Source organism: Oncorhynchus nerka, linkage group LG8, assembly GCF_034236695.1.
Source record: "Oncorhynchus nerka isolate Pitt River linkage group LG8, Oner_Uvic_2.0, whole genome shotgun sequence".
NCBI lineage: Eukaryota > Metazoa > Chordata > Actinopteri > Salmoniformes > Salmonidae > Oncorhynchus > Oncorhynchus nerka.
This window is the reverse complement of record NC_088403.1, coordinates 45,679,260-45,704,529: the sequence shown is the minus strand read 5'-3', so window position 1 is coordinate 45,704,529 and position 25,270 is coordinate 45,679,260. Positions and strand designations below refer to the sequence as shown.

General features: G+C 42.6%; 3 protein-coding genes across 8 annotated transcripts in view; 2 read left to right on the top strand and 1 right to left on the bottom strand.

Moving 5' to 3' along the window:
* Window positions 1–3,584, top strand: part of LOC115133412 (protein inturned-like) — a 32,615-nt gene extending 29,031 nt beyond the window's left edge. For both annotated transcript variants that reach the window (XM_029666620.2, XM_065021838.1), the window contains one exon: window positions 613–3,584. In XM_029666620.2, the coding sequence (XP_029522480.1) occupies window positions 613–724 (112 nt within the window). In that variant the 3' untranslated portion in view covers window positions 725–3,584. The remainder of the gene's footprint in view (window positions 1–612) is intronic.
* LOC115133411 (INO80 complex subunit B-like) lies at window positions 3,503–10,291 on the bottom strand. 2 transcript variants are annotated; one of them, XM_029666617.2, is made up of 5 exons: window positions 10,204–10,291; window positions 9,457–9,649; window positions 7,610–7,755; window positions 4,984–5,153; window positions 3,503–4,530 (listed from the first exon to the last, which is right to left on the bottom strand). In XM_029666617.2, exons 1-5 carry the CDS (start codon window positions 10,244–10,246, stop codon window positions 4,072–4,074), a joined length of 1,011 nt encoding a protein of 336 aa, XP_029522477.1. In that variant the 5' UTR covers window positions 10,247–10,291; the 3' UTR covers window positions 3,503–4,071. The 2 variants fall into 2 exon arrangements, with proteins under 2 accessions (XP_029522477.1, XP_029522479.1); XM_029666619.2 differs by having other exon boundaries at window positions 7,622–7,755.
* Window positions 10,292–10,536: 245 nt separating this feature from the next.
* Window positions 10,537–25,107, top strand: aadat (aminoadipate aminotransferase). 4 transcript variants are annotated; one of them, XM_029666616.2, is made up of 14 exons: window positions 10,537–10,625; window positions 11,644–11,715; window positions 11,878–12,046; window positions 14,742–14,874; window positions 15,127–15,201; window positions 15,498–15,707; window positions 17,631–17,696; window positions 17,823–17,905; window positions 18,922–19,018; window positions 20,570–20,631; window positions 20,825–20,889; window positions 21,145–21,251; window positions 22,843–22,944; window positions 23,046–25,107. In XM_029666616.2, exons 2-14 carry the CDS (start codon window positions 11,649–11,651, stop codon window positions 23,085–23,087), a joined length of 1,278 nt encoding a protein of 425 aa, XP_029522476.2. In that variant the 5' UTR covers window positions 10,537–10,625; window positions 11,644–11,648; the 3' UTR covers window positions 23,088–25,107. The 4 variants fall into 4 exon arrangements, with proteins under 4 accessions (XP_029522476.2, XP_029522474.2, XP_029522475.2 ...); XM_029666614.2 differs by having other exon boundaries at window positions 10,538–10,625; window positions 11,578–11,715; XM_029666615.2 differs by lacking the exon at window positions 10,537–10,625 and adding an exon at window positions 10,986–11,101.
* Window positions 25,108–25,270: the final 163 nt, after the last annotated feature.

The window sequence follows — 25,270 nt, the reverse complement described above, 5'->3', positions numbered from 1 at the left end:
ATTTAGTGCTCTAGTCAATGTACTATGGAGAGTAGGGTGCCGTTTGAGACATAACCAAGTCAACTATGTCTGTGCTTGCCTTACATAGTGTGAGCGCCACTGTACATGATTGAGTGTCCTAAGAATGATATTTATCTTGCCTCTGTTGCTATATAGGGTCAGTGTTATGAATTCTATATTGTGTTTTCTTTGGGGGGGGGGGGGTTGAATGTAGGGTAGGGATGGTGGCTGTCCTTGTAGTAATGACTGATGGCACTTTGGGATGTCTCGACTGTTGCTTTTGGACATGCTTCTGCGTTTCAGTGTGTGTGTGTGCCCTCAGTGAGAGAGAGGTCTGTCTGGGTGGTGAAGTAAAGAAATGTGAAGTAAACCAGTTAACTTTGAGTGAGAGGCTGAGAATAGCAGACCAACATGTAACAGTTGGGCTCTGGCTTACAGTGAATTTCAGACATAGATATACTGGGCATAGAGATGTCCATTTATCAAGGTGCTGCTGCGGTATTGTCTACTCTCTGGACATCTAGTGCTTTTTGTTTTGATTTAGTTTTTTTATACGTCCTGCCTATACTCCAGCTTGAAACACACTGCCATTTCCCTCTGTTTGTGTTCCAGCCGGATGCTTCTCGAACCCGTCCCTCAGGAATTCTACGTGTGTTTCCATGACTCCGTGGCAGAGGTTCCTGTGGAGATGGCCTTCCGCCTGTCTTTCGGCCTGGCCTTGTGACGAGCTGTCTGCCAACAGTCTCTTATGAACTCTGGTAACACTACTACCTATCGGCAGACAGACAACCCCAGAGCACAACCCTGTTCATTAGGCACCAAACGGAAGAAAACAGACAGACGGGGGAGTACATAAACTCCAATAAGAAAATGCTTGTTCACGTTTACTATCACAAAATATTTTGCTACGGTTTTCCCTAATGAACACAACCCTGGTCTTAAAGGTTTCACAGTTGACGTCAACGCCTGCTTGCAGTCGGTCGGAGATATTATGGGATCTAAAGACTCCCTCTTGTGCCTTGATCACCTGACGGCAGGTAACAGGAAACCTCACAGACCAAGGTTGTTCTCTGTTAGTCTCGGATCAGCTCCAGTGGAACCGCAGGACTGCATCCAGATAGAAATATGTTTTGTGGAACAAACATGAGGTAAAAGGAAGCGCGTCAGCTCTATTCATGACATTTCTATCTGTAACATCCCACTACGCTTGCCTACTAAACAGGTTTTGGGGGCGGCAGGTAGCCTAGTGGTTAGAGCGTTGGGCCAGTAACCGAAAGGTTGCTGGATTGAATCCCCGAGCTGACAAGGTAAAAATCTGTCGTTCTGCCCCTGAACAAGGCAGTTAACCCACTGTTCCCCTGGTAGGCTGTCATTGTAAATAAGAATTTGTTCTTAACTGACTTGCCTAGTTAATTAAAAAATAAAAATACAGTGCCTTGCGAAAGTATTCGGCCCCCTTGAACTTAGCGACCTTTTGCCACATTTCAGGCTTCAAACATAAAGATATAAAACTGTATTTTTTTTGTGAAGAATCAACAACAAGTGGGACACAATCATGAAGTGGAACAACATTTATTGGATATTTCAAACTTTTTTAACAAATCAAAAACTGAAAAATTGGGCGTGCAAAATTATTCAGCCCCTTTACTTTCAGTGCAGCAAACTCTCTCCAGAAGTTCAGTGAGGATCTCTGAATGATCCAATGTTGACCTAAATGACTAATGATGATAAATACAATCCACCTGTGTGTAATCAAGTCTCCATATAAATGCACCTGCACTGTGATAGTCTCAGAGGTCCGTTAAAAGCGCAGAGAGCATCATGAAGAACAAGGAACACACCAGGCAGGTCCGAGATACTGTTGTGAAGAAGTTTAAAGCCGGATTTGGATACAAAAGATTTCCCAAGCTTTAAACATCCCAAGGAGCACTGTGCAAGCGATAATATTGAAATGGAAGGAGTATCAGACCACTGCAAATCTACCAAGACCTGGCCGTCCCTCTAAACTTTCAGCTCATACAAGGAGAAGACTGATCAGAGATGCAGCCAAGAGGCCCATGATCACTCTGGATGAACTGCAGAGATCTACAGCTGAGGTGGGAGACTCTGTCCATAGGACAACAATCAGTCGTATATTGCACAAATCTGGCCTTTATGGAAGAGTGGCAAGAAGAAAGACATTTCTTAAAGATATCCATAAAAAGTGTCATTTAAAGTTTGCCACAAGCCACCTGGGAGACACACCAAACATGTGGAAGAAGGTGCTCTGGTCAGATGAAACCAAAATTGAACTTTTTGGCAACAATGCAAAACGTTATGTTTGGCGTAAAAGCAACACAGCTCATCACCCTGAACACACCATCCCCACTGTCAAACATGGTGGTGGCAGCATCATGGTTTGGGCCTGCTTTTCTTCAGCAGGGACAGGGAAGATGGTTAAAATTGATGGGAAGATGGATGGAGCCAAATACAGGACCATTCTGGAAGAAAACCTGATGGAGTCTGCAAAAGACCTGAGACTGGGACGGAGATTTGTCTTCCAACAAGACAATGATCCAAAACATAAAGCAAAATCTACAATGGAATGGTTCAAAAATAAACATATCCAGGTGTTAGAATGGCCAAGTCAAAGTCCAGACCTGAATCCAATCGAGAATCTGTGGAAAGAACTGAAAACTGCTGTTCACAAATGCTCTCCATCCAACCTCACTGAGCTCGAGCTGTTTTGCAAGGAGGAATGGGAAAAAATTTCAGTCTCTCGATGTGCAAAACTGATAGACATACCCCAAGCGACTTACAGCTGTAATCGCAGCAAAAGGTGGCGCTACAAAGTATTAACTTAAGGGGGCTGAATAATTTTGCACGCCCAATTTTTCAGTTTTTGATTTGTTAAAAAAGTTTGAAATATCCAATAAATGTTTTATGATTGTGTCCCACTTGTTGTTGATTCTTCACAAAAAAATAGTTTTATATCTTTATGTTTGAAGCCTGAAATGTGGCAAAAGGTCGCAAAGTTCAAGGGGGCCGAATACTTTCGCAAGGCACTGTATACCCTGGGTTTATCAGATGCTATGTTGTGTCCAAAATGGCTCCCTATGTAATGAATAGATTAACTAAAAACTGAGTAATAATACCTCAGAACACATGCTGGATTTTTTTTTTTTAAAGGGTAGGTGTGAGTTTGCAGGGAAAGCATTGTTCTGCTGTTCTGGCCATAGCAAATCTCATTCTAGTTCTGTGGTTCTGACATTCCTGTTAGCTAAAGTGTGCCAGACCAAATAATATGGGAAAAGTCTAAACAGCATTCTTGGGACATACCAACTCTTACGTCACGCCATTGCGGGTGAAATGTAAAACGGTAAGGGTTAAGGTTCGGAACGTCCCAAGGATCCCAAACAGGACTGACCAAATAATGACTGTTCTTGCCTGCTATCCTTTCCACATTGGCATGGCAACACAGCCTTAGGTAGAGTTCTATTCATGTTGCTGTTTTGGAGCAAGATAAGTGTTATGATATTTTATTTAAGATGTACAGTATTTTGTATGGAAATGTAATAATTTGTGACAATTAAAAGAAAAACATATTTTGGTGTCCTCTGGGTCATTTTCTCAATTGATCAAACATGTTACTGCTGTTATGCGTTACGGCTTCTGTTTGCCAAAATTAATACGAAACCATTCATATATTTATACAAATGAAAGTCCTTCATGATCATCAGGCAAACAGCGCTCTTATTTCTGTCCTGCTGTTACAAAAATAAGCTTGCCTTCTTAAAGTCTTATTCAATCTACATTATGTGGACTTCCACAAACTAAGGATCTAGAAATAAATACTTGCTGTCTGATAGGGCCTGGTGTGGCTGTAGCCTACCTTATGTCATCCTAGTATCAGGACTAAATTGACTGACTGATGCATTGGTTTGAACTCTTTTGATAGTATACATCACACAAAGAGAAAAAATGATAAAATGCCTTTTCATAATCTCTCAAAATACAAAAAAATTACACATTGTCCATTTAGCCCAAGAGTCTAAACTGCCAGCAAGCCAAAACATTTGAAAACGGTCAAATTCAAGCAGCACTCTCCACAACAAGGACCAGATTCTTCTTGTAGCAGTCCAGACTACAGAGAGGGATCCCAGTCTTGGAGCACGAGTACCTCTTCAGATTACTGCACCCGTTTATCCCGCAGCCTACCGGTGCCAGGGGAGGGGGGCACAGGGAAGCAGGGGTCGGGGCAAGCACCCCTGTTGGGAACGAAATCCCCATTCCCTGGGCTGAGTCACAGTAGCGGACCATGGGACACTGGGCCTGCTTGGACTTACGCTCCCTCATACTCTTGATCTTGGTCTTGGTGAGCCTCTCGATGGTCTGGTTCTTGTCCTCCTCTGCCTTCTTGGCCGCCTGCAGGCGCCTCTTGCGGGCACTCTCCTCTCTTTTCTGCATCATCTCGGTGGTCATCTCCTTCTCCTTGTAGCCCATGGGCAGCTCCAGAAGAGGCTGGTTCTGCTGCTTGTGCAGGAGGGCTTTCTGTAAGGCAGACGCACACACAACCATTCAGGGTCAGTAGGATGTAGACCTAAAGCTTTACATAAATATTTCAAGGTTTTCTGTAATCTTTTAATCTTTAAAGTTTTTAAAGGAAAACGCCACACGAAAACTTTGGGTATTTGATTCATTAGTCCCATTGTTGATTTGGTCCCTAAATGTTTTGCATGCCAGCAATCAAGTTAAGATACATAACTTTCAAAATACAGAAATATCTTAACGTGATTGATGCCATGCAAAACATTTAGGGACTAATGAAACAAATACCAAAAGAATGTTTTTGGCTGGAATTTTCCTTTACCTTATAGCCGTTTCTCAGATCATATTGTGACCTGGCCTGGCAAAATTCCCTGAATCAAGCCACGTGGTCAAGTGAAAGTCATCCCTACTTTGATATGACAGACTGGTCTGGGGCCTGCTCTCTTGTTACATTACCTGTCTGGCTGTGAGCAGGGACTCATCGATCTCCTTCTTCAACTCTCCGTTGTCGTCCAGCTCTCCTTTCTCCAGGGCGTCCAGCCACTTCTCCTCCTCGTCCACCGGCTTACCCAGGGAGTCTGAGTCCATGTCTGGCAGAGGAGACGGGTCCAGGTTACTGTCCTCATCTAGAGGAAGGGAACAGAAAGAAAACAAGTGCATGGTTATGATATTAAAAAGACATGGCTATGATACAAAATGGCACCCTATTCTGTATATTGTGCACTACCAGGGTCAAAAGTAGTGCACTATATAGGGATTAGCATGCCATTTCATTCACTTGATGTTTGGCAAAGACAGAAACAGGCTCACTGAAATTGCATTAAACATTTGCCTTGTGCAGTGAACTTATGTATTCAGTGCCTTCAGAAAGTATTCATACCCCTTGACTTATTCCACATTTTGTTGCGATAAAACCTAAATTCAAAATTGATTTGTTTCCCACCCATCTACCCACAAAAAGTGAAAATGTTTTTTAGAAATGTATGCAAATAAATACAGATCAAAGGAAATTGGATGCACCTGAGCTCAATTTGGAGTGTCATAGCAAAGGGGTGTGAATACATACACTACCGTTCAAAAGTTTGGGGTCACTAAGAAAAGCACGTATTTTGTCCATTAAAATAACATAATTGATCAGAAATACAGTATAGACATTGTTAATGTTGTAAATGACTATTGTGGCTGGAAATGGCAGATTTTTTTTAATAGAAAATCTACATAGGCGTTAGAGGCCCATTATCAGCAACCATCACTCCTGTGTTCCAATGGCACGTTGTGTTAGCTAATTCAAGTTTATCAGTTAAAAAAGCTAATTGATCATTAGAAACCCCTTTTGCAATTATGTTAGCACAGCTGAAGACTGTTGTTCTAATTAAAGAAGCAATAAAACTGGCCTTCTTTAGACTAGTTTAGTATCTGGAGCTTAAGTGTTTGTGGGTTCGATTACAGACTCAAAATGGCCAGAAACAAAGAACTTTCTTCTGAAACTAGTCAGTCTATTCTGGTTCTGAGAAATGAAGGCTATTCCATGCGAGAAACTGCCAAGAAATTGAAGATCTTGTACAATGCTGTGAACTACTCCATTCACAAATCCGAGCAAACTGGCTCTAACCAGAGTAGAAAGAGGAGTGGGAGGCCTCGGTGCACAACTGAGCAAGAGGACAAGTACATTAGAGTGTCTAGTTTGAGAAACAGACGCCTCACAAGTCCTCAACTGGTAGCTTCATTAAATAGTACCCGCAAAAGACCAGTCTCAACGCCAACAGTGAAGAGGCGACTCCGGGATGCTGGTCTTCTAGGCAGAGTTCCTCTGTCCAGTGTCTATGTTCTTTTGCCCATCTTAATCTTTTATTTTTATTGGCCAGTCTGAGATATTGCTTTTTCTTTGCAACTCTGCCTAGAAGGCCAGCATCCCAGAGTCCCCTCTTCACTGTTGACGTTGATACTGGTGTTTTGCGGGTACTATTTAATGAAGCTCCCAGTTGAGGACTTGGGAGGCGTCTATTTCTCAAACTAGGCATATATTTGGGGAAGGGTATTAAACCATTTCTAGAGTTGAAAGTTTCACAGTGGTCTCCGTCATTGTGAAATGTAAAACATTTGGAACCACCAAGACTTCCTAGAGCTGGCCGCCCGGCCAAACTGAGCAATCGGGGGAGAAGGGCCTTGGTCAGGGAGGTGACCAAGAACCCAATTGTCACTCTGACAGAGCTCCACAGTTCCTCTGTGGATATGGTAGAACCTTCCAGAAGGACAACCGTCTCTGCAGCACTCCACTAAGCAGGCCTTTATGGTAGAGTGGCCAGACAGAAGCCACTCCTTAGTAAAAGGAACATGACAGCCGGCTTGGAGTTTGCCAAAAGGCAACTAAAGACTCTCAGAACATGAGAAACAAGAACAAAATCAAGATTGAACTCTTTGGCCTGAATGGCAAACATCACATCTGGAGGAAACCTGGCACCATCTCTACGGTGAAGCATGGTGGTGGCAGCATCATGCTGTGGGGATGTTTTTCAGGGACTGGGAGACTAGTCAGGATCGAGGAAAAGCTGAACGGAGCAAAGTACAGAGAGATTCTTGATAAAAACCTGCCCCAGAGCACTCAGGACTTCCGACTGTGGCGAAGGTTCACCTTCCAACAGGACAACAACCCTAAGCACACAGCCAAGACAACGCAGGAGTGGCTTCAGGACAAGTCTCTGAACGTCCTTGAGTGGCCCAGCCAGAGCCCGGACTTGAACCCGATTGAACATCTCTGGAGAGACCTGAAAATAGCTGTGCAGCGACGCTCCCCATCCAACCTGACAGAGCATGATGGGATCTGCAGAGAAGAATGGGAGAAACTCCTCAAATATAGGTGTGCCAAGCTTGTAGCGTTATACCCAAGAAGACTCGGGGCTGTAATCACTGCCAAAGCTGCTTCAAAGTTCTGAGTTAAGGGTCTGAATACTTACTCAAATGTCATTTCAGTTTATACAGAATGCACTGTATATGGAGTGTATATATAGTAAATAAATCACATTAAGCACATCATTACTTTTATATTGAACATGAGTGGATATAATGAGTGTAAGAGACAGACCTTTGCACTCACCAAGCCAGGCCCGGTACTGCTCAAGTGGAACACCCTCAGATGGTTTATCATCATCAGAGTCGTCATCGTCGTCCACGATCATCAGAGGACACTGGGAATGGGCTACACCAGGGACCACAGTGAACGTTGGCACACTGGTTCATGAGAAAAGAAGGAGAGAGAGAACAACACACCATACGTTTAAAGGGACCCCCCCAGATGAAGTTGCTGCCACTATTTTGACGTAATTTCCTGTCATACAGAAGAAATGCACGTTTAGGTTTCACCTCCGAAGACTGACGGTACTGTACTGTACATAGTCACGAATTGGGAATTTCCATGAGGAGTTGATAAACATCAACAATTAGGACACTGACAACTGTCAGTGTAGCTAGCTATCTTGCTAACCTAATCTAGCTAGCTAATGTTGTTGCTGTTTAAATTTTGTTTTAACTCCACCGTATTCAAAAGATTAGCCAGCTGGATTTAGGGAAAACTTCACCACATATGGAAACCACTGGCCTATTTGTATTTATTATGGATCCCCATTAGATGCTGCCAATTATCTATTGTTATCTCCAACATTTTGGCATCTTCCCTTTATTGCAGCTGCGAAACTCCCATAGAAAAATGGAGGATATTGCCCTGTGTAGGGTGCCATCTTTCGGGTTGTTACGTTAAACAGGTGTCCTAATTCTCTGTGGTCACTAAAGATCTCGTGGCACTTATCGTAAGAGTAGAGGTGTTAACCCCGGTATCCTGGATAAATTCCCAATCTGGCCCTCGTACCATCATGGCCACATAATCATCCCCAGCTTCCAATTGGCTCATTCATCCCCCTACTTCTTCCATGTAACTATTCCCCAGGTTGTTGCTGTGAATGAGAATGTGTTCTCAGTCAACTTGCCTGATAAAAAATAAGGGTCAAATTAAAAATAAAATAAAAATGTTAGAGCAAGACGAAACTCTGGTAATATGGATAGCTATTGAAAGATTGAATATCAACAATTATTATTATTATTTTTTTACATTGTAATGGACACGGTGCAACTTTTGGTAGGCTGCTGGCAGGCTTTGGATGCGGTACAGCACACCAAGTCAGCCTGTGCTCATGGTTCTCACAGGGAAGTGAAATGATAGGCTACAATGACTTTGCTCATAAATGCCGCAAATGACAAGTAACTATAATTCCCTTGAATTTATTTCGCAGGTGCCTTTTCATGATCTGGATAGACACTTGTGGTTTCTAGCTAACGTTACACCAATCAAAGCAGTGGAGCGTGTGGCGAAGATACACTTTAGTGGTCAAAGCCATTCATCTTGCGGCAACGGGGGGAGCGGGTTTACAAAATGCTATCATATAACGCAATTATACCATTTATAAAATTGTCAGGTTTCTTGTTTTTAAATCCAGATGAATTTTTTTTTGGACTAATTATCCAATGGATTATGTTACTTTTCTGCTAAAATGTAAAAAGTGGTGGTGAAAAAAACAAATGTACGGTATGGTTGTTTGCTCCATGGCTAAAGAGACAAGGCTGTTTGGCTGATTTCAGTCATGAAGAGGAAGAACTTTGCAGCTGTTTCTGATTAATAAACAATGCCATGCTAATGGAAGGTATCATTCAAATAAAACCCAGCCCTGAAATAAAACGTAGGCTGAAAATAATTTGTATGTCATATCAAAGGAAAAGACAACGAATTCATGCGGATTTGCACGAAGTGGGCAATTCGGATTTGTCACTTCAAGTCCAAATATTATATCATACTTTAACTAAAACAATGACTTATTGACTTAAATTGTTGTGCAAAAAAGTCTGTCAAGCGAGACTATTAAAATGGCAGCGAGGTCTCACCTTTTTGTCCCAAGTGTTTGGCCTCCCAGTTTGATCTTGAGTCTGAGCTGTGTGGGGGGCTTGAACACAATCCCGGAGTCTGACTCCAGGGCCTCGGAGTAGGAGCTGTGCCCGTTGTCGCGGTGATGCTTCTTCTTGTGTTTTTTGTGTTTCCTCCTATGCAGGCTTTGTAGGCCCACGTGGCCTCCATCACCTGTAGTAACAGACAACAAATAGAGATGTAGACAAGATATATAAACAAAGTCAGGCCTATTTGGTAGTGTATAGTGTTGTTATGGGCTCAGTTGGTAGAGTATGGCGCTTGGTTCCCGCTGGGACCATCAATTTATTTATTTAACTAGGCACATGAGTTAAGAACAAATTCTTATTTAGAATCACGGCCTACCGGAGTACAGTGGGTTAACTGCCTTGTTTAAGGGCAGAACGACAGATTTTTACCTTGTCAGCTCGGGGATTCGATCCAGCAACCTTTCAGTTACTGTCCCAACGCTCTAACTAGGCTACCTGCCGTCCCAACCTGCATGCATGGCTGACTGTTAGCCGCTTTGGATAAAAGTGTCTGCTAAATGGCATGTATTATTATTATGTTGCCATGTATGTTTCAGAAGAATGGCTAACGTTAGTGGCTTCTGGACACTTCATAATATGTTATATGTCTGGTAGTCAATATGATGGTGTGAAATGTTCCAATTCAAAACCATGCTTGAGACATGGGCGCATAACATCAACAGTAAACAAACAACTCACCTAAAATAATCCTTGGGTGGATCATGTCTTTCCTTTTCCCCATTGAAACGACTGTATATATCAATTAAAACCAGAAAACGGGTTCTGCTAGTCTACATCCTAGCAAGTTGGCCTTGCTCGATCTACGGAAGAGTCGTCAGCAACTGTTCGCTAAGTAAACAAAATGTTTACTGTAACTATCTAGCTACTCAATGCCATCACGGGACGACCAAACGTACTCGAGAGTTGTCATGCGCTTTGATAGCGTGATAAGTGGCAAAGTCTACTTTGATGAAACATTTGCAAGCCCAACATGTGTTGTCGCTTGACAAAATACAACTGACTAAAGTTAGCTAACTTAGCTGGCTAGCGTTAGCTGTAATAATTAACTAGTTAGCTGGCTGCCTTTCAAATAAATTATCGCTAGTTGCTCACGAATCAAGGTAAGGATGAAGCTGCTTTCCCTCAGCGCATTTCCCCGTTGTTTGTCTAAACATGACAGTAATGCACAGTCATTTGAAAATACACAAGACAATGAAATCAAAACTAACAGCTAGCTAGGTAGTTACGCTAGCAGCAACGTAGACTTTTCCTTGCTGCTTCGAATACCGTTATGAATGTGGATTCGGATACGCTGCTGCCATGAAAGTACTGTCTAGACTCGGCTTCTCGACTGTTCCACTGATTCGATTCATTCCTAAATTGTCTAAGATCGTTTGTTACGATTTTATTATTGGGGACAATTATACATGTTTATAATTATGTAGATAGTTAATTTACACAATTATGGTACAGTAATCTCAATCTTTGACACCTGGGTAATGTAGTCCACACACCGGTTACTTGTGTGGACTATTGCTAGTGGAAAAATACATTATCCAGCGGCGGCCACTGTACGATCAAGCACAAGATACGCAAGGTCAGTTATGAAACAAACGTGGTTGTAAATATTACTCAGATGTAGATCTTCTGAAGTTTATTCATGTGTTAAGATTTTTGTGCAATGTATTTCAGTCTAACTCCGTGCATATGTTGCTACTTGTTCCTATATTTGTTCCGCCTTTTAGTGCACGATAATCCACTTCAGCGCTGCCATACGGCAGAAGCAAAACAACATAGTAGCTAGCCCAAAGGTTTGGCAGAGGGCGCCATTATTCCTGATGTCTTTAAATCAAACGACGTATAGAATAATAGCGTGCCAACGATATCACACTCAAACTTACCATTGTGTAATGAATGCATCCCATCATTATATCATGATAAAACAAGTAAATTGACATTATTTCCATGTTTTGTAACTTGACCCAACAATCAACATTGCATTATTATTTAGTAGGCAAGTGAATCCATGTGTCATCATCATGCACTGTCACATTGTATATCTATATTCCCCAGGAGGTGCGGTTGACACACCACAGGCAAGCTTGCTCTGTCAGTGCTGATTGTTAGGTGATTTTACAGGAGCCATGAACTACGCTCGGTTTTTGACAGCTGTCAGTGCAGCTCGGAAGCCCTCACCTATCCGAATGTTAAGTAAGTCGTCATGGTTGTAGAGCTTTATTCCGTATTTCTATATTCTGTGTTTTGCCATGTAGAACTTCTCTTTAGTATTTTTTTTCTTTGTCAGTTTTCAGATATTTTTTATTTCATTGGTACCTTTGTATCCTATCTGTCTTGCCCCCCTCCATCCCAAAGCTGAAATCCAGCAAAGGTCACCCCCATCCATGATCTCCTTGGCCGCAGGGGCTCCCAACCCCAACACCTTCCCCTTCCATTCCTGCTCCATCCAGGTGAAGAACGGGGATATGATCACCTTCGACGAGACCATGATGAAGAGGGCTCTGCAGTACTCTGCCTCCAGCGGGTGAGTCAGTGACCGAGAAGACATTGGGTCTGTCCAAAATGGCACCCTATTTTGTATATACAGTGCGTTCTGGAAAGTTCAAGACCCCTTGACCTTTTCCACATTTTGTTACATTACAGCCTTATTCTAAAATGGATTAAATCGTTTTTCCCCTTCATCAATCTACAAACAATACACCATTAATGACAAAGCAAAAACAGTTTTGCCATTTTTGCAAATATACTAAAAATAAAAACGGAAATATCACATTTACATAAGTATTCAGACCCTTTACTCAGTACTTTATTGAAGCACCTTTGGCAGTGATTACAGCCTCGAGTCTTCATTGGGTATGACATTACAAGCTTGACACACCTGTATTTGGGGAGTTTCTCCCATTCATCTCTGCAGATCCTCTCTGTCAGGTTGAATGAGGAGCATTGCTGCACAGCTATTTTCAGGTCTCCAGAGATGTTCGATCAGGTTCAATTCCGGGCTCTGGCTGGGCCACTCAAGGACGTTCAGAGACTTGTCCCGAAGCCACTCCTTCCTTGTCTTAGCTGTGTGCTTAGTCTTTGTTCTGTTGGAAGGTGAACCTTCGTCCCAGGCTGAGGTCCTGAGCACTCTGGAGCAAGATTTCATCAAGGATTTCTCTGTACTTTGCTCCGTTCATCTTTCCCTCGATCCTGACTAGTCTCCCAGTCCCTGCCGCTGAAAAACATCCCCACAGCATGATGCTGCCACCACCATTCTTCACCGTAGGGATGGTGCCAGGTTTCCTTCAGACGTGACGCTTGCCATTCAAGCCAAAGATTTCAATCTTGGTTTCATCAGACCAGAGAATCTTGTTTCTCATGGTTTGAGAGTCTTTAGGTGCCTTATGGCAAACTCCAAACCGGCTGTCATGTGCCTTTTACTGAGGAAAGGGCTTCCGTCTGGCCACTCTACTATAAACGCGTGGTTGGTAGAGTGCTGCAGAGATGGTTGTCCTTCTGGAAGGTTCTCCCATCTCCACAGAGGAACTCTGGAGCTCTGTCAAAGAGACCATCGGGTTTTTGGTCACCTCCCTGACTTGGGCCCTTCTCCCCCGTTTGGTCGGCCGGCCGGCCAGCTCTAGGAAGAGTCTTGGTTGTGCCAAACTTCTTCCATTTAAGAATGATGGAGGCCCAGATCTCTGCCTCGATACAATCCTGTTTTGGAGCTCTATGGATAATTCCTTTGACCCCATGGCTTGGTTTTTTCTCTGACTGTGGGACCTGATATAGACTGGTGTGCACCTTTCCAAATCATGTCCAATCAATTGAATGTACCACAGGTGGACTCCAATCAAGTTGTAGAAACAGCTCAATGATGATCAATGGAAACATCTGGGGGTCTGAATACTTATGTAAATAAGGTAGCTTTTTTAATGTATTTTTTTATAAATTAGCAAAAATGTCTAAAACCCTGTTTTATTGATTAATGAAGAAACCGGTTTTTAAATTCATTTTAAAATAATGCTGTAACATAACAAAATGTGGAAAAGGTCAAGGGGTCTGAATACTTTCCGAATGCACTGTACCTGCACTGAGTGTACAAAACCTTAGCAACACTTTCCTAATATTGAGTTGATCCCCCTTTTGCCCTCGGAACAGCCTTAATTCTTCAGGGCATGGACTCTACAAGGTGTTGAAAGTGTTTTCCACAGCGATGCTGGCCCATATTGACTCCAATGCTTCCCACAGTTGTGTCAAGTTGGCTTGGTGTCCTTTGGATGGTGGACCATTCTTGATACACACGGGAAACTGTTGAGCGTGAAAAACAGAGCAGCGTTGCAGTTCTTGACACACTCAAAAACCAGTGCGCCTGGCAGCTACTACCATACACTGGTCAAAGGCACTTAACTATTTTGTCTTGCCCATTCATCCTCTGAATGGCGTACATACACAACCCATGGCTCAAGGCTTACAAATCCTTCTTTAACCTGTCTTCTCCCCTTCATCTGCACTGATTTGCAGTCGATTTAACAAGTGACATCAGTAAGGGATCATAGACAGACCAGGTGAAAGCTATGTCATGGAAAGATGTTTTGTACACTCAGTGTAGTGCACTACTTTTTATAGGAAATCGGTGCTATCTTGGACACACCCGTTGTGTATTGTTAAGTAGCATCTCTTAGCCCACAGAAATCTTTCAAACGTCTGCGGAAGCTTCTTCAGAGCGCAATAGGAAAGAGTCAACAAGAACATAGCCTTTGAAAGCGCTCCAACACCAACGGAGTAATGTACATGACTAGCTCTACGCACGGCCAGGGGTTTAGCCTGTAGAATCCTGCGGACATGAATGGTTTGAAACAAGTTTTATTACGCGTTTGAACTGGTCAACGCTGTTCCTTGAAACGGTTAGGACAGCATGACGCCTATGCTAGTTAATGGCGGTGGCAGAAGGTTATCTCTTAACAGCTTCTTATCTACCTTTACAACAGTCTAAATAGTAAATAGTGACTCATATTGGTCTGTATAGCTCTCAACCTGTGTGCGTGCGTGTGCTCTCAACCGCTGCTTTGCTTTCCACAGCGTTGGTTTAATCACTTCTGATAAGGGTGAACAGGACGATAAAGCCAAGGCTGCTTCCTAAAAAGCGATGGACATCAGTTTGAAAGTTCAACTAAAGTTAGGATTCGACCTCTATGAATGGTACGTTTTTTAAAATTTAGGCCTCTGTCTACCACATATAGAATCCCGGAGCTGTTGACTTGGATGAAGGCCCTTCAGAAGAACCTTCACAACCCTCCTACAGCCAACTACAGCGCTGAGAAGGGCAAGATGGACATGTGTGTTACTACAGGCAGCCAAGAGGGTCTCTGCAAGGTATTACATTTCCATTTTAGTCATATAGCAGACGCTTATCAAGAACGACTTACTGTTGGTGTATTCATCTTAAAATAGCTCGCTCCCGACAAGCGCATGTCACAGTAAGTAAAAGGTTCCTTAATAAAGCAGAAAGAAAAAGTGCAAGGAAGTTAAGTTAGGTGTGACGGCCACTAATGATCCGGCGATCCCATGAGCCTGTCCTATTCTTGCCCTCCCCTCTACTACTTTTCTCTGTGTTTTTTTTGGCAGGTGTTTGAAATGCTTGTAAATCCCGGAGATAACGTTCTCCTGGACGCGCCCACGTATTCTGGAACTCTCGCTGCAGTAAGAACCTCTACTCACAACCACAGATACACACACACACAAACATAATCACTTTCTCTCTCTGTCACTCACTCACTCACTCACTCACTCACTCACTCACTCACTCACTCACTCACTCACTCACTCACTCACTCACAGACAACCGTTATTAGCACGAATGGCAAGGCCACTGTTGATAAATCAAAATGTGACGGATAATGACATCAACAACAACAACATAATGTTAATAATAATAGTTGTAAAAACTCACTCTCACATTTACTCTCACACGCATGCACTGTGTTTGCCGTCCCAAGCTCCAGCCATTGGGATGTAACCTGATCAATGTGCCCAGTGATCAGCACGGTATGATCCCGGGTGGGCTGAAGGAGGTGCTGTCCCGCTGGGACCCGGCAGATGTCCACAAGCCACACAGCACCATACCCAGGGTACTCTACACAATCCCCAATGGAGGAAACCCCACCGGGGCCTCCATGACCACCCAGAGGAAGAGGGATGTCTACGAGGTACGGTACGAGTCTGCAGACCCATAGGCCCTATTCAAATTGTTCAGAAATGCATCCTTCCTTCCTACTTTCCTTGAAGTAGTCTCAGATCTGAATGAGTTGAATCGGTTAAAGTAACAGGTTGTTAACCTTGCTTTCACCTCTCCAAATTCTTTTAGATCAGTGCTTACCTCATGGAAACCTCAAGGAAGTATTCAAACAGATCCCCATTAGCTACTGCACATGCAGCAGCTACTCTTCCTGGGGTCCACATTAAACGTACAAATACATGACAAAGTACAGAACAGATATAGACAAGAACAACATAAGATATTATATTACATTCGAAATTATATTACATTCAAAATAAACATAGGAGTTATATATTGGAAAGACACCAAGAGATGACAACAACAATACTATGTACACATACTTCATATATACAGTACATCTTCATATTCTTATGTACAGTTCAATTAGATCTTTAGAAAGAGGAGAGGCATTCTGATACAATCATTTTTTGAAAGCTTTTTTTTGTTGTTGCGTGGTGGCAGAGCATTCCATGAGGACATGGCTCTACACATAACTGAGCGGCATATTAATATTTTTTATTTTTTATTGGTTACCGTGAAGAAACACACAGTGGTATGGCTGGTGGGGTATGTATGTCTGTTTGAAGTGTGTGCAAATAGATTAGACAAGTGGTTAGGTATTTTCAACAGACAAATGTTTCTTAAAAAGACTAGAAGAGAAGTAGTCCATTTCTCCTCAACCCTCAGCCATGAAAGACTATGATGCATGTTGTTGATGCCAGTTCTGTGTGTGCAGTTAAGGGCAAGGTGTGCTGCTTGGTTTTGAGCCAGTTGCAGCTTAGCTAGGTATGTCTTTTCTGCACCTGAACACATTACTGGACAGGTATCAAGATGGGACAAGATCAGAGCCTGAACAACTAGTATAGTTTATCTTTTTGTCAAAAACGCATAACATGTTTATATAACTGACATGCCTCTCCCCATCTTCACAACAACTTTGTCAATGTGACTTGACCATGATAACTGACCATCCAATGTTCCTCCTAGGAGTTCAGCTTCTTCAACTTGTTCAATGGTCACACCCTTTATGCACAACTCCAGTTGAGGTTAAGGTCTAAGAGAATGCTTTAAACCAAATACAATGCTTTTGGTTTTAGATGTATTTAAGTATTTAAGAACAGTTGATTGTTTTCTTTTACCCATTCTGACACTGACTGTAACTCCTTGCTGAGAGACTGAGTGAGCTCACTGGCTGTAGGTGCTAATGTGTTTAATGTGCAATTATCAGCATATATAGTCATTTTAGCTTCTTGTAAGACAAGTGGCAAATCATATGTAAAAATAGAGAAGAGTAACGGCCCAAGGCAACTGCCCTGAGGGATACCGCACTGTACATATCTGATGTTAGAGATGCTTCTATTGAACAATATTCTCTTGAGTTCTATTGGATAGGAAGGGAAAGGGAAGGAAAGGGAGGCAACCAATTTGAATAGAATACAGACTGCAGAGTACAAAGCCATAGTGTATATTGCAGCCACAATGACACATAGTGTCTATAGCCTTGTCCCAGATTTGTTTGTGCTGTCCTGTGTGCTGTCTCTGAGTTAGCAAGACAGCACAAACAGATCTGGGACCAGGCCAACTGACATTCGGGAAGGAAATTGGGAGGGACCCAATCTGAATCCATTGTTCTAGTTCTTATTAGTGATTTCCTTAACAGTCTTTTTCAAATAGGGCCAGAGTTTGACATGGTCCTGGTCAGGTCACTGACTCATGCATATGGGAGCGAAGGGAAAGGGAGGGTTTCTTTCTGAAATGATTGTGCTAGTTCAATTCAGGCCTCTGTAAAATATTGATTTCCCTAAAGGTCTACTTCACAGAATGAATCAAGATTTTGTTGTCGTTTTGACAGCTTGCCAGGCAGTATGACCTCCTTATTATTGAGGACGACCCCTATTACTTCCTACAGTTTGACAAGGTAAAACTAGTTTAATTGTTTAATGTGTTATGACTTTGTATGTTTTATTGGGACATTGCACTGGCATCACCCCTACTGTATATAATAGAACAGGCTGCTCATGCGTCTTTCTCTCTCTCTCTGCAGCCTTGGGCTCCCACGTTTCTCTCCATGGACGTTGACGGGAGAATCATCAGGACAGACTCCTTCTCAAAGATCCTGTCGTCAGGGTGAGGCAGACTATCAGATCGCCACGGCAACTATGTGGGTTTTGAGGTCAGAGGTCAGGGAGGAAGAAGGAAGTACAGTCACTGTAGTAATTTACCTTTTTATTTATGCAGGTTTGTCTAATTGAGAACCATATGTTTGCCAAGAGAGACCTGTTCAGTAGCCTAGGGTGGTCTAGCAGTCTAAGCCGCTGTCTCTGGAGCACATGTACGATGTACCACTGCCAGCATGGGTTCGAATCCGGCCCACTACTCTTTCAGCAGCCTCTGACCTACCTTTCACCTCTATATCTCTATATCCAATAAACATACAAAGATTTTTAAAAATATAGTTAAAAAAAAAAGACCAGTTCAGTTTGTTGTTACACTATTACCAGCTAATTTAGTGTGATTTTGTAGTCTGTCTCTCTATGTGGTTGTCAGAACTTGTTTACCAAGAGACTGTCAGAAGCTGTGTACTCAGTGGGTTATTGAGTCCTTGTTTTTCCAGTTCATGTGGACAATTGAATTACCTTGTGCTATTCCCAGTAGGTATTACACACACACACAGTGTTGTACAGCCAACCTTGTGGGGACACACAATTCAGTCCCTTTCAAAATCCTATTTTCCCTAACCCTAACCCATACTCTTACCCTAACCTTAACCCAAAAACCTAACCTTAACCCTGAAACTAATTCTAGCTCCTAACTCTAAACCCTAATGTAATTCTAACCTTAACTCTAAACCCCCTAGAAATAGCATTTGACCTTGTGGGGGGTAACAAAAAGTCCCCAGTTAGTCAAATATTTGTTTGTTTGTTTACTATTCTTGTGGGGACCTCTGGTCCCCACAATAATAGTTACACACACACACACACACACACACACAGGATGCAGCACTGCTGTGCCTAGAAAGACAGAGGACACACTGCTCGTTGTTGTTGTGATGTTCCTTCACCAGTGAAATGGCCCCTGTCTGCCTTTCCCGTGTGTGTGTGTGTGTCTCTGCAGGTATGACCCTCTTGTGTCTATCTTTGCAGGCTGAGGATAGGCTTTGTGACTGGGCCCAAGCCGCTGGTGGACAGAGTGGTACTACACATCCAGGCTTCTACAATGCATACCAGCACCTTCACACAGGTGAATGAACCTCTCCTTCTAACCCCATCACCCCCTTCAAAATTGCATCACCTTCCCCTTTAAAAGTAGACCTAGTAGTAAACTACCCCACCATTCGCTCTGAAACACATGTAAATAAGTAACATAGCATGCATGTCTTAGTAAACTGCCGTACCATCCCCTTTAAAATGAATGGTACGTAGTAATAAATATGTTCAGGCATATTTACTTTCATGTGATGTTTGGTTGTATTTTCTACTTTGCCTCTAGTCTCTATAGTCATTGTTTAAATCCCATATGAGGCTTATTTCCTGTGACTGTAATCACAGCAAAACATGAAACTGCGTTTTCAGTAGTGCACGAAGTAGCAACACGTTCTCCAACAGAAAGCGAAAAAAGATTCCAAGGTAAAACAAGGTAGTTAACATTTCAGGTAGTCCACGTTTTGGCCTGCCTTCTTCCCATTTGGTTGCTTGTGAATTTAATTTGCCCGGAAGAGACAGTTGGCAGCATTTTTAATGTGAGTGGTTACCATAGCAACAACAAGACAAATGCAGCCATCGAGAGAGATATTACTATATTGTGTTCTATTTAATTCTGTGAATGTACTGTACCATTCTCAGTATAGATTAGTGGCATAATTGTCTGTGTTCTCCCATAGAGATGAGAGTAGACAGAGAGCGTTAGTTGTTTAATCCGTGTCATCACAGAGGTTAATGAAAAAATCCACTCAAAAACAATATTTTGGTATTTTTTTCATTAGTCCATGGTTGATGCAGTCCCAACATAGTTTTTTCATTAGTCCATGGTTGATGCAGTCCCAACATAGTTTTTTCATTAGTCCATGGTTGATGCAGTCCCAACATAGTTTTTTCATTAGTCCATGGTTGATGCAGTCCCAACATAGTTTTTTCATTAGTCCATGGTTGATGCAGTCCCAACATAGTTTTTCATTAGTCCATGGTTGATGCAGTCCCAACATAGTTTTTTCATTAGTCCATGGTTGATGCAGTCCCAACATAGTTTTTTCATTAGTCCATGGTTGATGCAGTCCCAACATAGTTTTTTCATTAGTCCATGGTTGATGCAGTCCCAACATAGTTTTTTCATTAGTCCATGGTTGATGCAGTCCCAACATAGTTTTTTCATTAGTCCATGGTTGATGCAGTCCCAACATAGTTTTTTTTGCATGTCAGCGGGCAAGTTTTCAAGATAATTGGACTTTCAAGAAGCAAAGTGTCACCGGCCACATCACCATGATGCTGGATTTTTCCTTTTAATGCAACACTAATTCACTTTTCTTGAGGTGGCAGAACGAGACAGTCACGCCCACTCGCTGCCTGCTCCTTGTTGACGAATATCATGTTATCGTAACATCTGTGGGTTATTTTCACGCGTACGGAAGGGAGTTAGGATTAGGTATATATAACATATGGAATGTTCTAGACAATATGGAATTCAGAAAGAGTTAACTTCCATTTGCAACACAATGCGCTGGAACATGCAACAGATGCAGTGTTGACTACTCCTCCTTCTCTCCATTTCTCCTTCTCTCAATCTCTCCCTCTCCAGCTCATGGTGTCCCAGCTGCTGCATGGCTGGGGTCAAGAAGGCTTCCTCAACCACGTAGATGGGTAGGTCAAAGGTCGCACCACTGGCAGCTGTATAAACAACACGCATAAATGGTGTCAATATAGCTAGAGATATGAGTTGTTTGTGTTATGTGTTGTTGTGCAATTATTATTATTTTTTTGGGGGGGTGTATTGATTACAATATGAGCAGTTCAGCACTCTACAGTAATGATGGACAAACCTTATCTCTTTCAGAGTGATTGAGTTTTACAGAACACAGAGAGATGCCATGCTCTCCTCTGCAGACAAGTGTCTCAAAGGTTTGTGTTTCACTCACATTCGCATGGTTGTGTCCGTTGAAGCCTAACATTAAAAAAACACTCATGAAGCCAGCACCTCACACAGTGCTAGTGCCTTGTTAAAATCACAAAGCATCAGAGGAAGTAGTGCTTTGCCAAAGGGGTAATAAGAAAGAAAATCCCTGCACCAAACAATACCTAGACCTAACCCTTCTGTTTCCCTCTTCTGTGTGTGTGTGTGTGTGTGTGTGTGTGTGTGTGTGTGTGTGTGTGTAGATGTGGCAGAGTGGCACGCCCCAGCTGCAGGCATGTTCCTGTGGATCAAGGTGAAGGGCGTCGCAGACACCCAGAAGCTGATCATGGAGAAGGCTATGGAGAAGGAGGTAGGTACACAAACACACACAGAGTCTAAACTCTACCCTACAGGCCCACCTGATCGCTGTGTTCCACCACAGCTCACACACACACAGTCTAAACTAATACAACCTGTTTGACTGAATGAGATTGTTTGGTGTTTTTAAAATAGTCCACTTTACATTGAAGTCCTGTATCTCTGGGAGGTTCCTGTCATTTATAATATCTCTATATTTTCGATACTTCAAAGAAGACGTTTACTTTATTTGAACCAAACCTCTATTTTCGATGTCAATGGTATGTTAAGGAAGGGCCCAGACACTTTTTTTTGTGATCTCACTTGTTTTAGAGAAACTTACCACACCAGCAATATACTTTCTTATGTTTTATCTGCAGTTGTAGGGGCACAGGAAAAACATGAACAAAGGCTCCAAAAACACTAAAATACCTCCTTTTCGAAACCGCGATGCTCTCAGTATAGTGATGCAGGTCTTTTAGATGTTGTACACGTGAAATTGTGTCATTCCGAACTTTATTTGCGATGTTATATTCCATTTGAAGCATTTCCTCTATCCAGCAGTGCTGCATCTCCATGTAGAGCACACGGAAAAGTATTGTGGGCTACATCGAGAAGTATCACTCGAGTCGCACAACGTGGAATACAACGTTGCGGATGAAGTTCGGCGCGACACAGTTTCGTGTGTACAACAGCGAAAGATCTGCATACTGAGAGCGTCGGTGTGGTTTTGGAGCATTTGCTCAGGTTTTTCTGTGCCCCTACAACTGCAGAACAAGCATAAGGAAGTATATTACTGGTGGGGTAAGTTTCTCGAAAGCGAGTGAGATCCACCAAAAAAGTGTTTATTGGCACTTCTATACCATGCCATTTACAATGAAAATAGAGATTTGGTTCAAATTAAGTGAACTTCTCCTTTAACAACAATTTGGCTACAGGTAACCCTACTGTTTTGTTGTCTGGCGTTAATGTCCTACTCATGCATGCAGGATGAGCAGCAAGAGATTTTCACTAAGGGCCCGGGCTAGTGCTTGTCAGAAATAGGATGTTGGATAGTATGTGAAGCTGCCATTATCCAAGAAGGCAAATGGATTTAAAATCCCACGGTTTCCCCCGCCCACATAAGAACACTCCAAATCCACGCTGATTGGTCTGCTTCTATGTGGAAAGAACAGGAAACACAATCGGGGCTTTTTAAAATCTAACATTTGGGTATTTTCTTCACACTGCACCAAACAATTGAAGCCAATTGCAGCAGATTATAGAAGGTTGGATATGTACATAGTGGGTCTGGGAAATGGTAAAAGTAATAGCTAATTTAATATCAGCACACAGAATCTACTGTACAAGCAGCAGTTTTATGATACATAATTCAGAGCTTCAAGAGTGTGTGTGTGTGTGTGTGTGTGAGAGAGAGAGAGGGAGTGAGCAAATTAACTATGACAGAAGCTCATAGGGTCTACAGCCACCAACCGCAGCAGTACAGTTTTGTCCCCTTTTGTCTTAGTGTCCATATTTGGTTGTAGGTGCTGGTTGGTTAAACATGTTCTGTTGTCCTACTGTAGGTGCTGGTTGGTTAAAATGTTTCTGTTGTCCTACTGTAGGTGCTGCTTGTCCCTGGAGGTGTATTCATGATCAACAGCTCAGACCCGTGTCCTTATGTCAGAGCGGCCTTCTCCCTCTCCACACCGGAACAGATCGAGGAGGTAAAGAAACACACACACATGCAAATGCAGCCACACACACACAAACACACTTGAAGGCAATAAATGAGTAATAAATGTACGTTCTCTTTCTTTCTCCACAGGCTTTCAAGAGGATCTCTGCACTCATCAAGGAATCTTTGTGAGGAGCACATCAGCTACCAACTGGACGACAAACTATTTTCATTGGCAGAGATCTTTTAAAAAATTTTTTTACAAAATCACTAGCTTTTATTAGTCGCATGTACGGGATACACCGCCCGACGAAATGCTTATTTGCAGGGTCCTTCTCGACAATGCAACAACCATAAGAAATAATACAATATAAAGAATATGAACATTAATGGCTCGGTAGAATAGAAGAAATGTTTTAGCATAAGTTTAATACAGGAAGGCACAATTTATAGTCTATAGTATTTACCAATCATAAGACTTTGGTATCTGTGTGTGTGTGTGTGTGTGTGTGTGTGTGTGTGTGTGTGTGTGTGTGTGCTCCGATACCGTCTGCTGTTGGCCTTCCTCCGGCACCGCTTTGAGTAGATGCCCTGGATGGGTGGGAGCACAGTACCAGTGATGTACTGGGCCGCCTTCACCGCCTGCTGGAGGGCCTTGCGGTTGTGGACAGAGCAATTCCCGTACCAGGCCGTGAGGCAACCAGTCAGGGCGCTCTCAGTGGTGCAGCGATAGTATTTGGAGAGGACCCAGGTCTCATGCAGAATTTCTTCAGCCGCCTTAGGAAGTAGCGACGCTGTTGCTTCCTCTTGACAAGAGTGGTGGTGGTGTTGGTCCACTTCAAGTCCACAGTGATGTGGACGCTGAGGAACTTAAAACCAGCTGACTACTGCAGTCCCGTTGATGTGGATCGGGGCATGTTCCCTCTGCTTCCTGAAGTCAGCAATCAATGCCACAAACTTGAATCACCTGCAATCACAAAGATACATATTTACGTCAGACAAGGTACGCATGTTGCCTTGGAGATGACTGTGAATGTAATCACCGTTTTGCAGTCCTTGGTCTAGCGTGGTAGCTAACACTGTGTCACACTATTTACAACTCTACAACTAAATCAGCATTACTTGAGCCGAGCATTTCTGAACACCAAAACGTTCATAGTTTTTAACTGAAATGTTAGACAGTATGTACGCTGAACAAAAATATAAATGCAACAAATTCAAAGATTTTAGTGAGCTGGGAATTGTCCCAATCCTCTTCAATGGCTGTGCAAAGTTTCTGGATGCTGGCGGGAACTGAAACACACTACTGTCGTACATATCGATCCAGAGCATCCCAAACATGCTCAATGGGTGGGTTAGTATGCAGTCCATGGAAGAACTGGGACATTTTCAGATTCTAGGAATTGTGTACAGATCCTTGCGTCATGGGGCCGTGCATTATCATGAAACATGAGGTGATGGCGGCGGATGAATGGCATGACAATGGGCCTCAGGATCTTGTTACGATATATCTGTGCATACAAATTGCCATCGATAAAATGCAATTGTGTTCATTGTCCGTAGCTTATGCCTGCCCATACCATAACCCCACCGCCATATGGGGCACTCTGTTCACAACGTTGACATCAGCAAACCGCTCACCCACACAACGCCATACACGTGGTCTGCGGTTGTGAGGCCGATTGAACGCACTGCCAAATTCTCTAAAAAGACGTTGAAGGCGGCTTATGGCAGAGAAATTAACATTCAATTCTCTAGCAACAGCTCTGGTTCACATTTCCGCAGTCAGCATGCCAATTGCACGCTCCCTCAAAACTTGAATCATCTATAGAATTGTGTTGGGTCACAAAAGTGCACATTTTAAGGTGCACCTGTGTAATGATCATGCTGTTTATTTAGCTTCTTGATATGCAACACCTGTCAGGTAGATGGATTATCTTGATGAAAGACAAATGCTCACTAACGGGGATATAAACACATTTGTGCACAAAATTTGAGAAAAATAAGCTTTTTGTGTGAATGGAACATTTCTGGGATCTTTTATTTCAGCTCATGAAACATGGTACCAACACTACATGTTACGTTTATATTTTTTGTTCAGTATGCATTTGTAAAGATTAGAGAAAATGTAACAGTTGATTGATCCATGCACTGTTATATTGTCATGATTTTTGGTGAGGGAAAGTAAATTAAAAGATTTTCTTACAGTGTGTGTGTGTGTGCTCGCGTGTTACCATTTCCTACCACCAGGGCGTTACAACGGTTAGGACTGTTGTTTGTTGGGATTCCTTTTAAAATTGTGACTTCACGTGACTTAGAACGTTTTCACTGCTCCAGTATGTAGCGGCTTTAAGAGCTGTGGAGGCCAGACACAC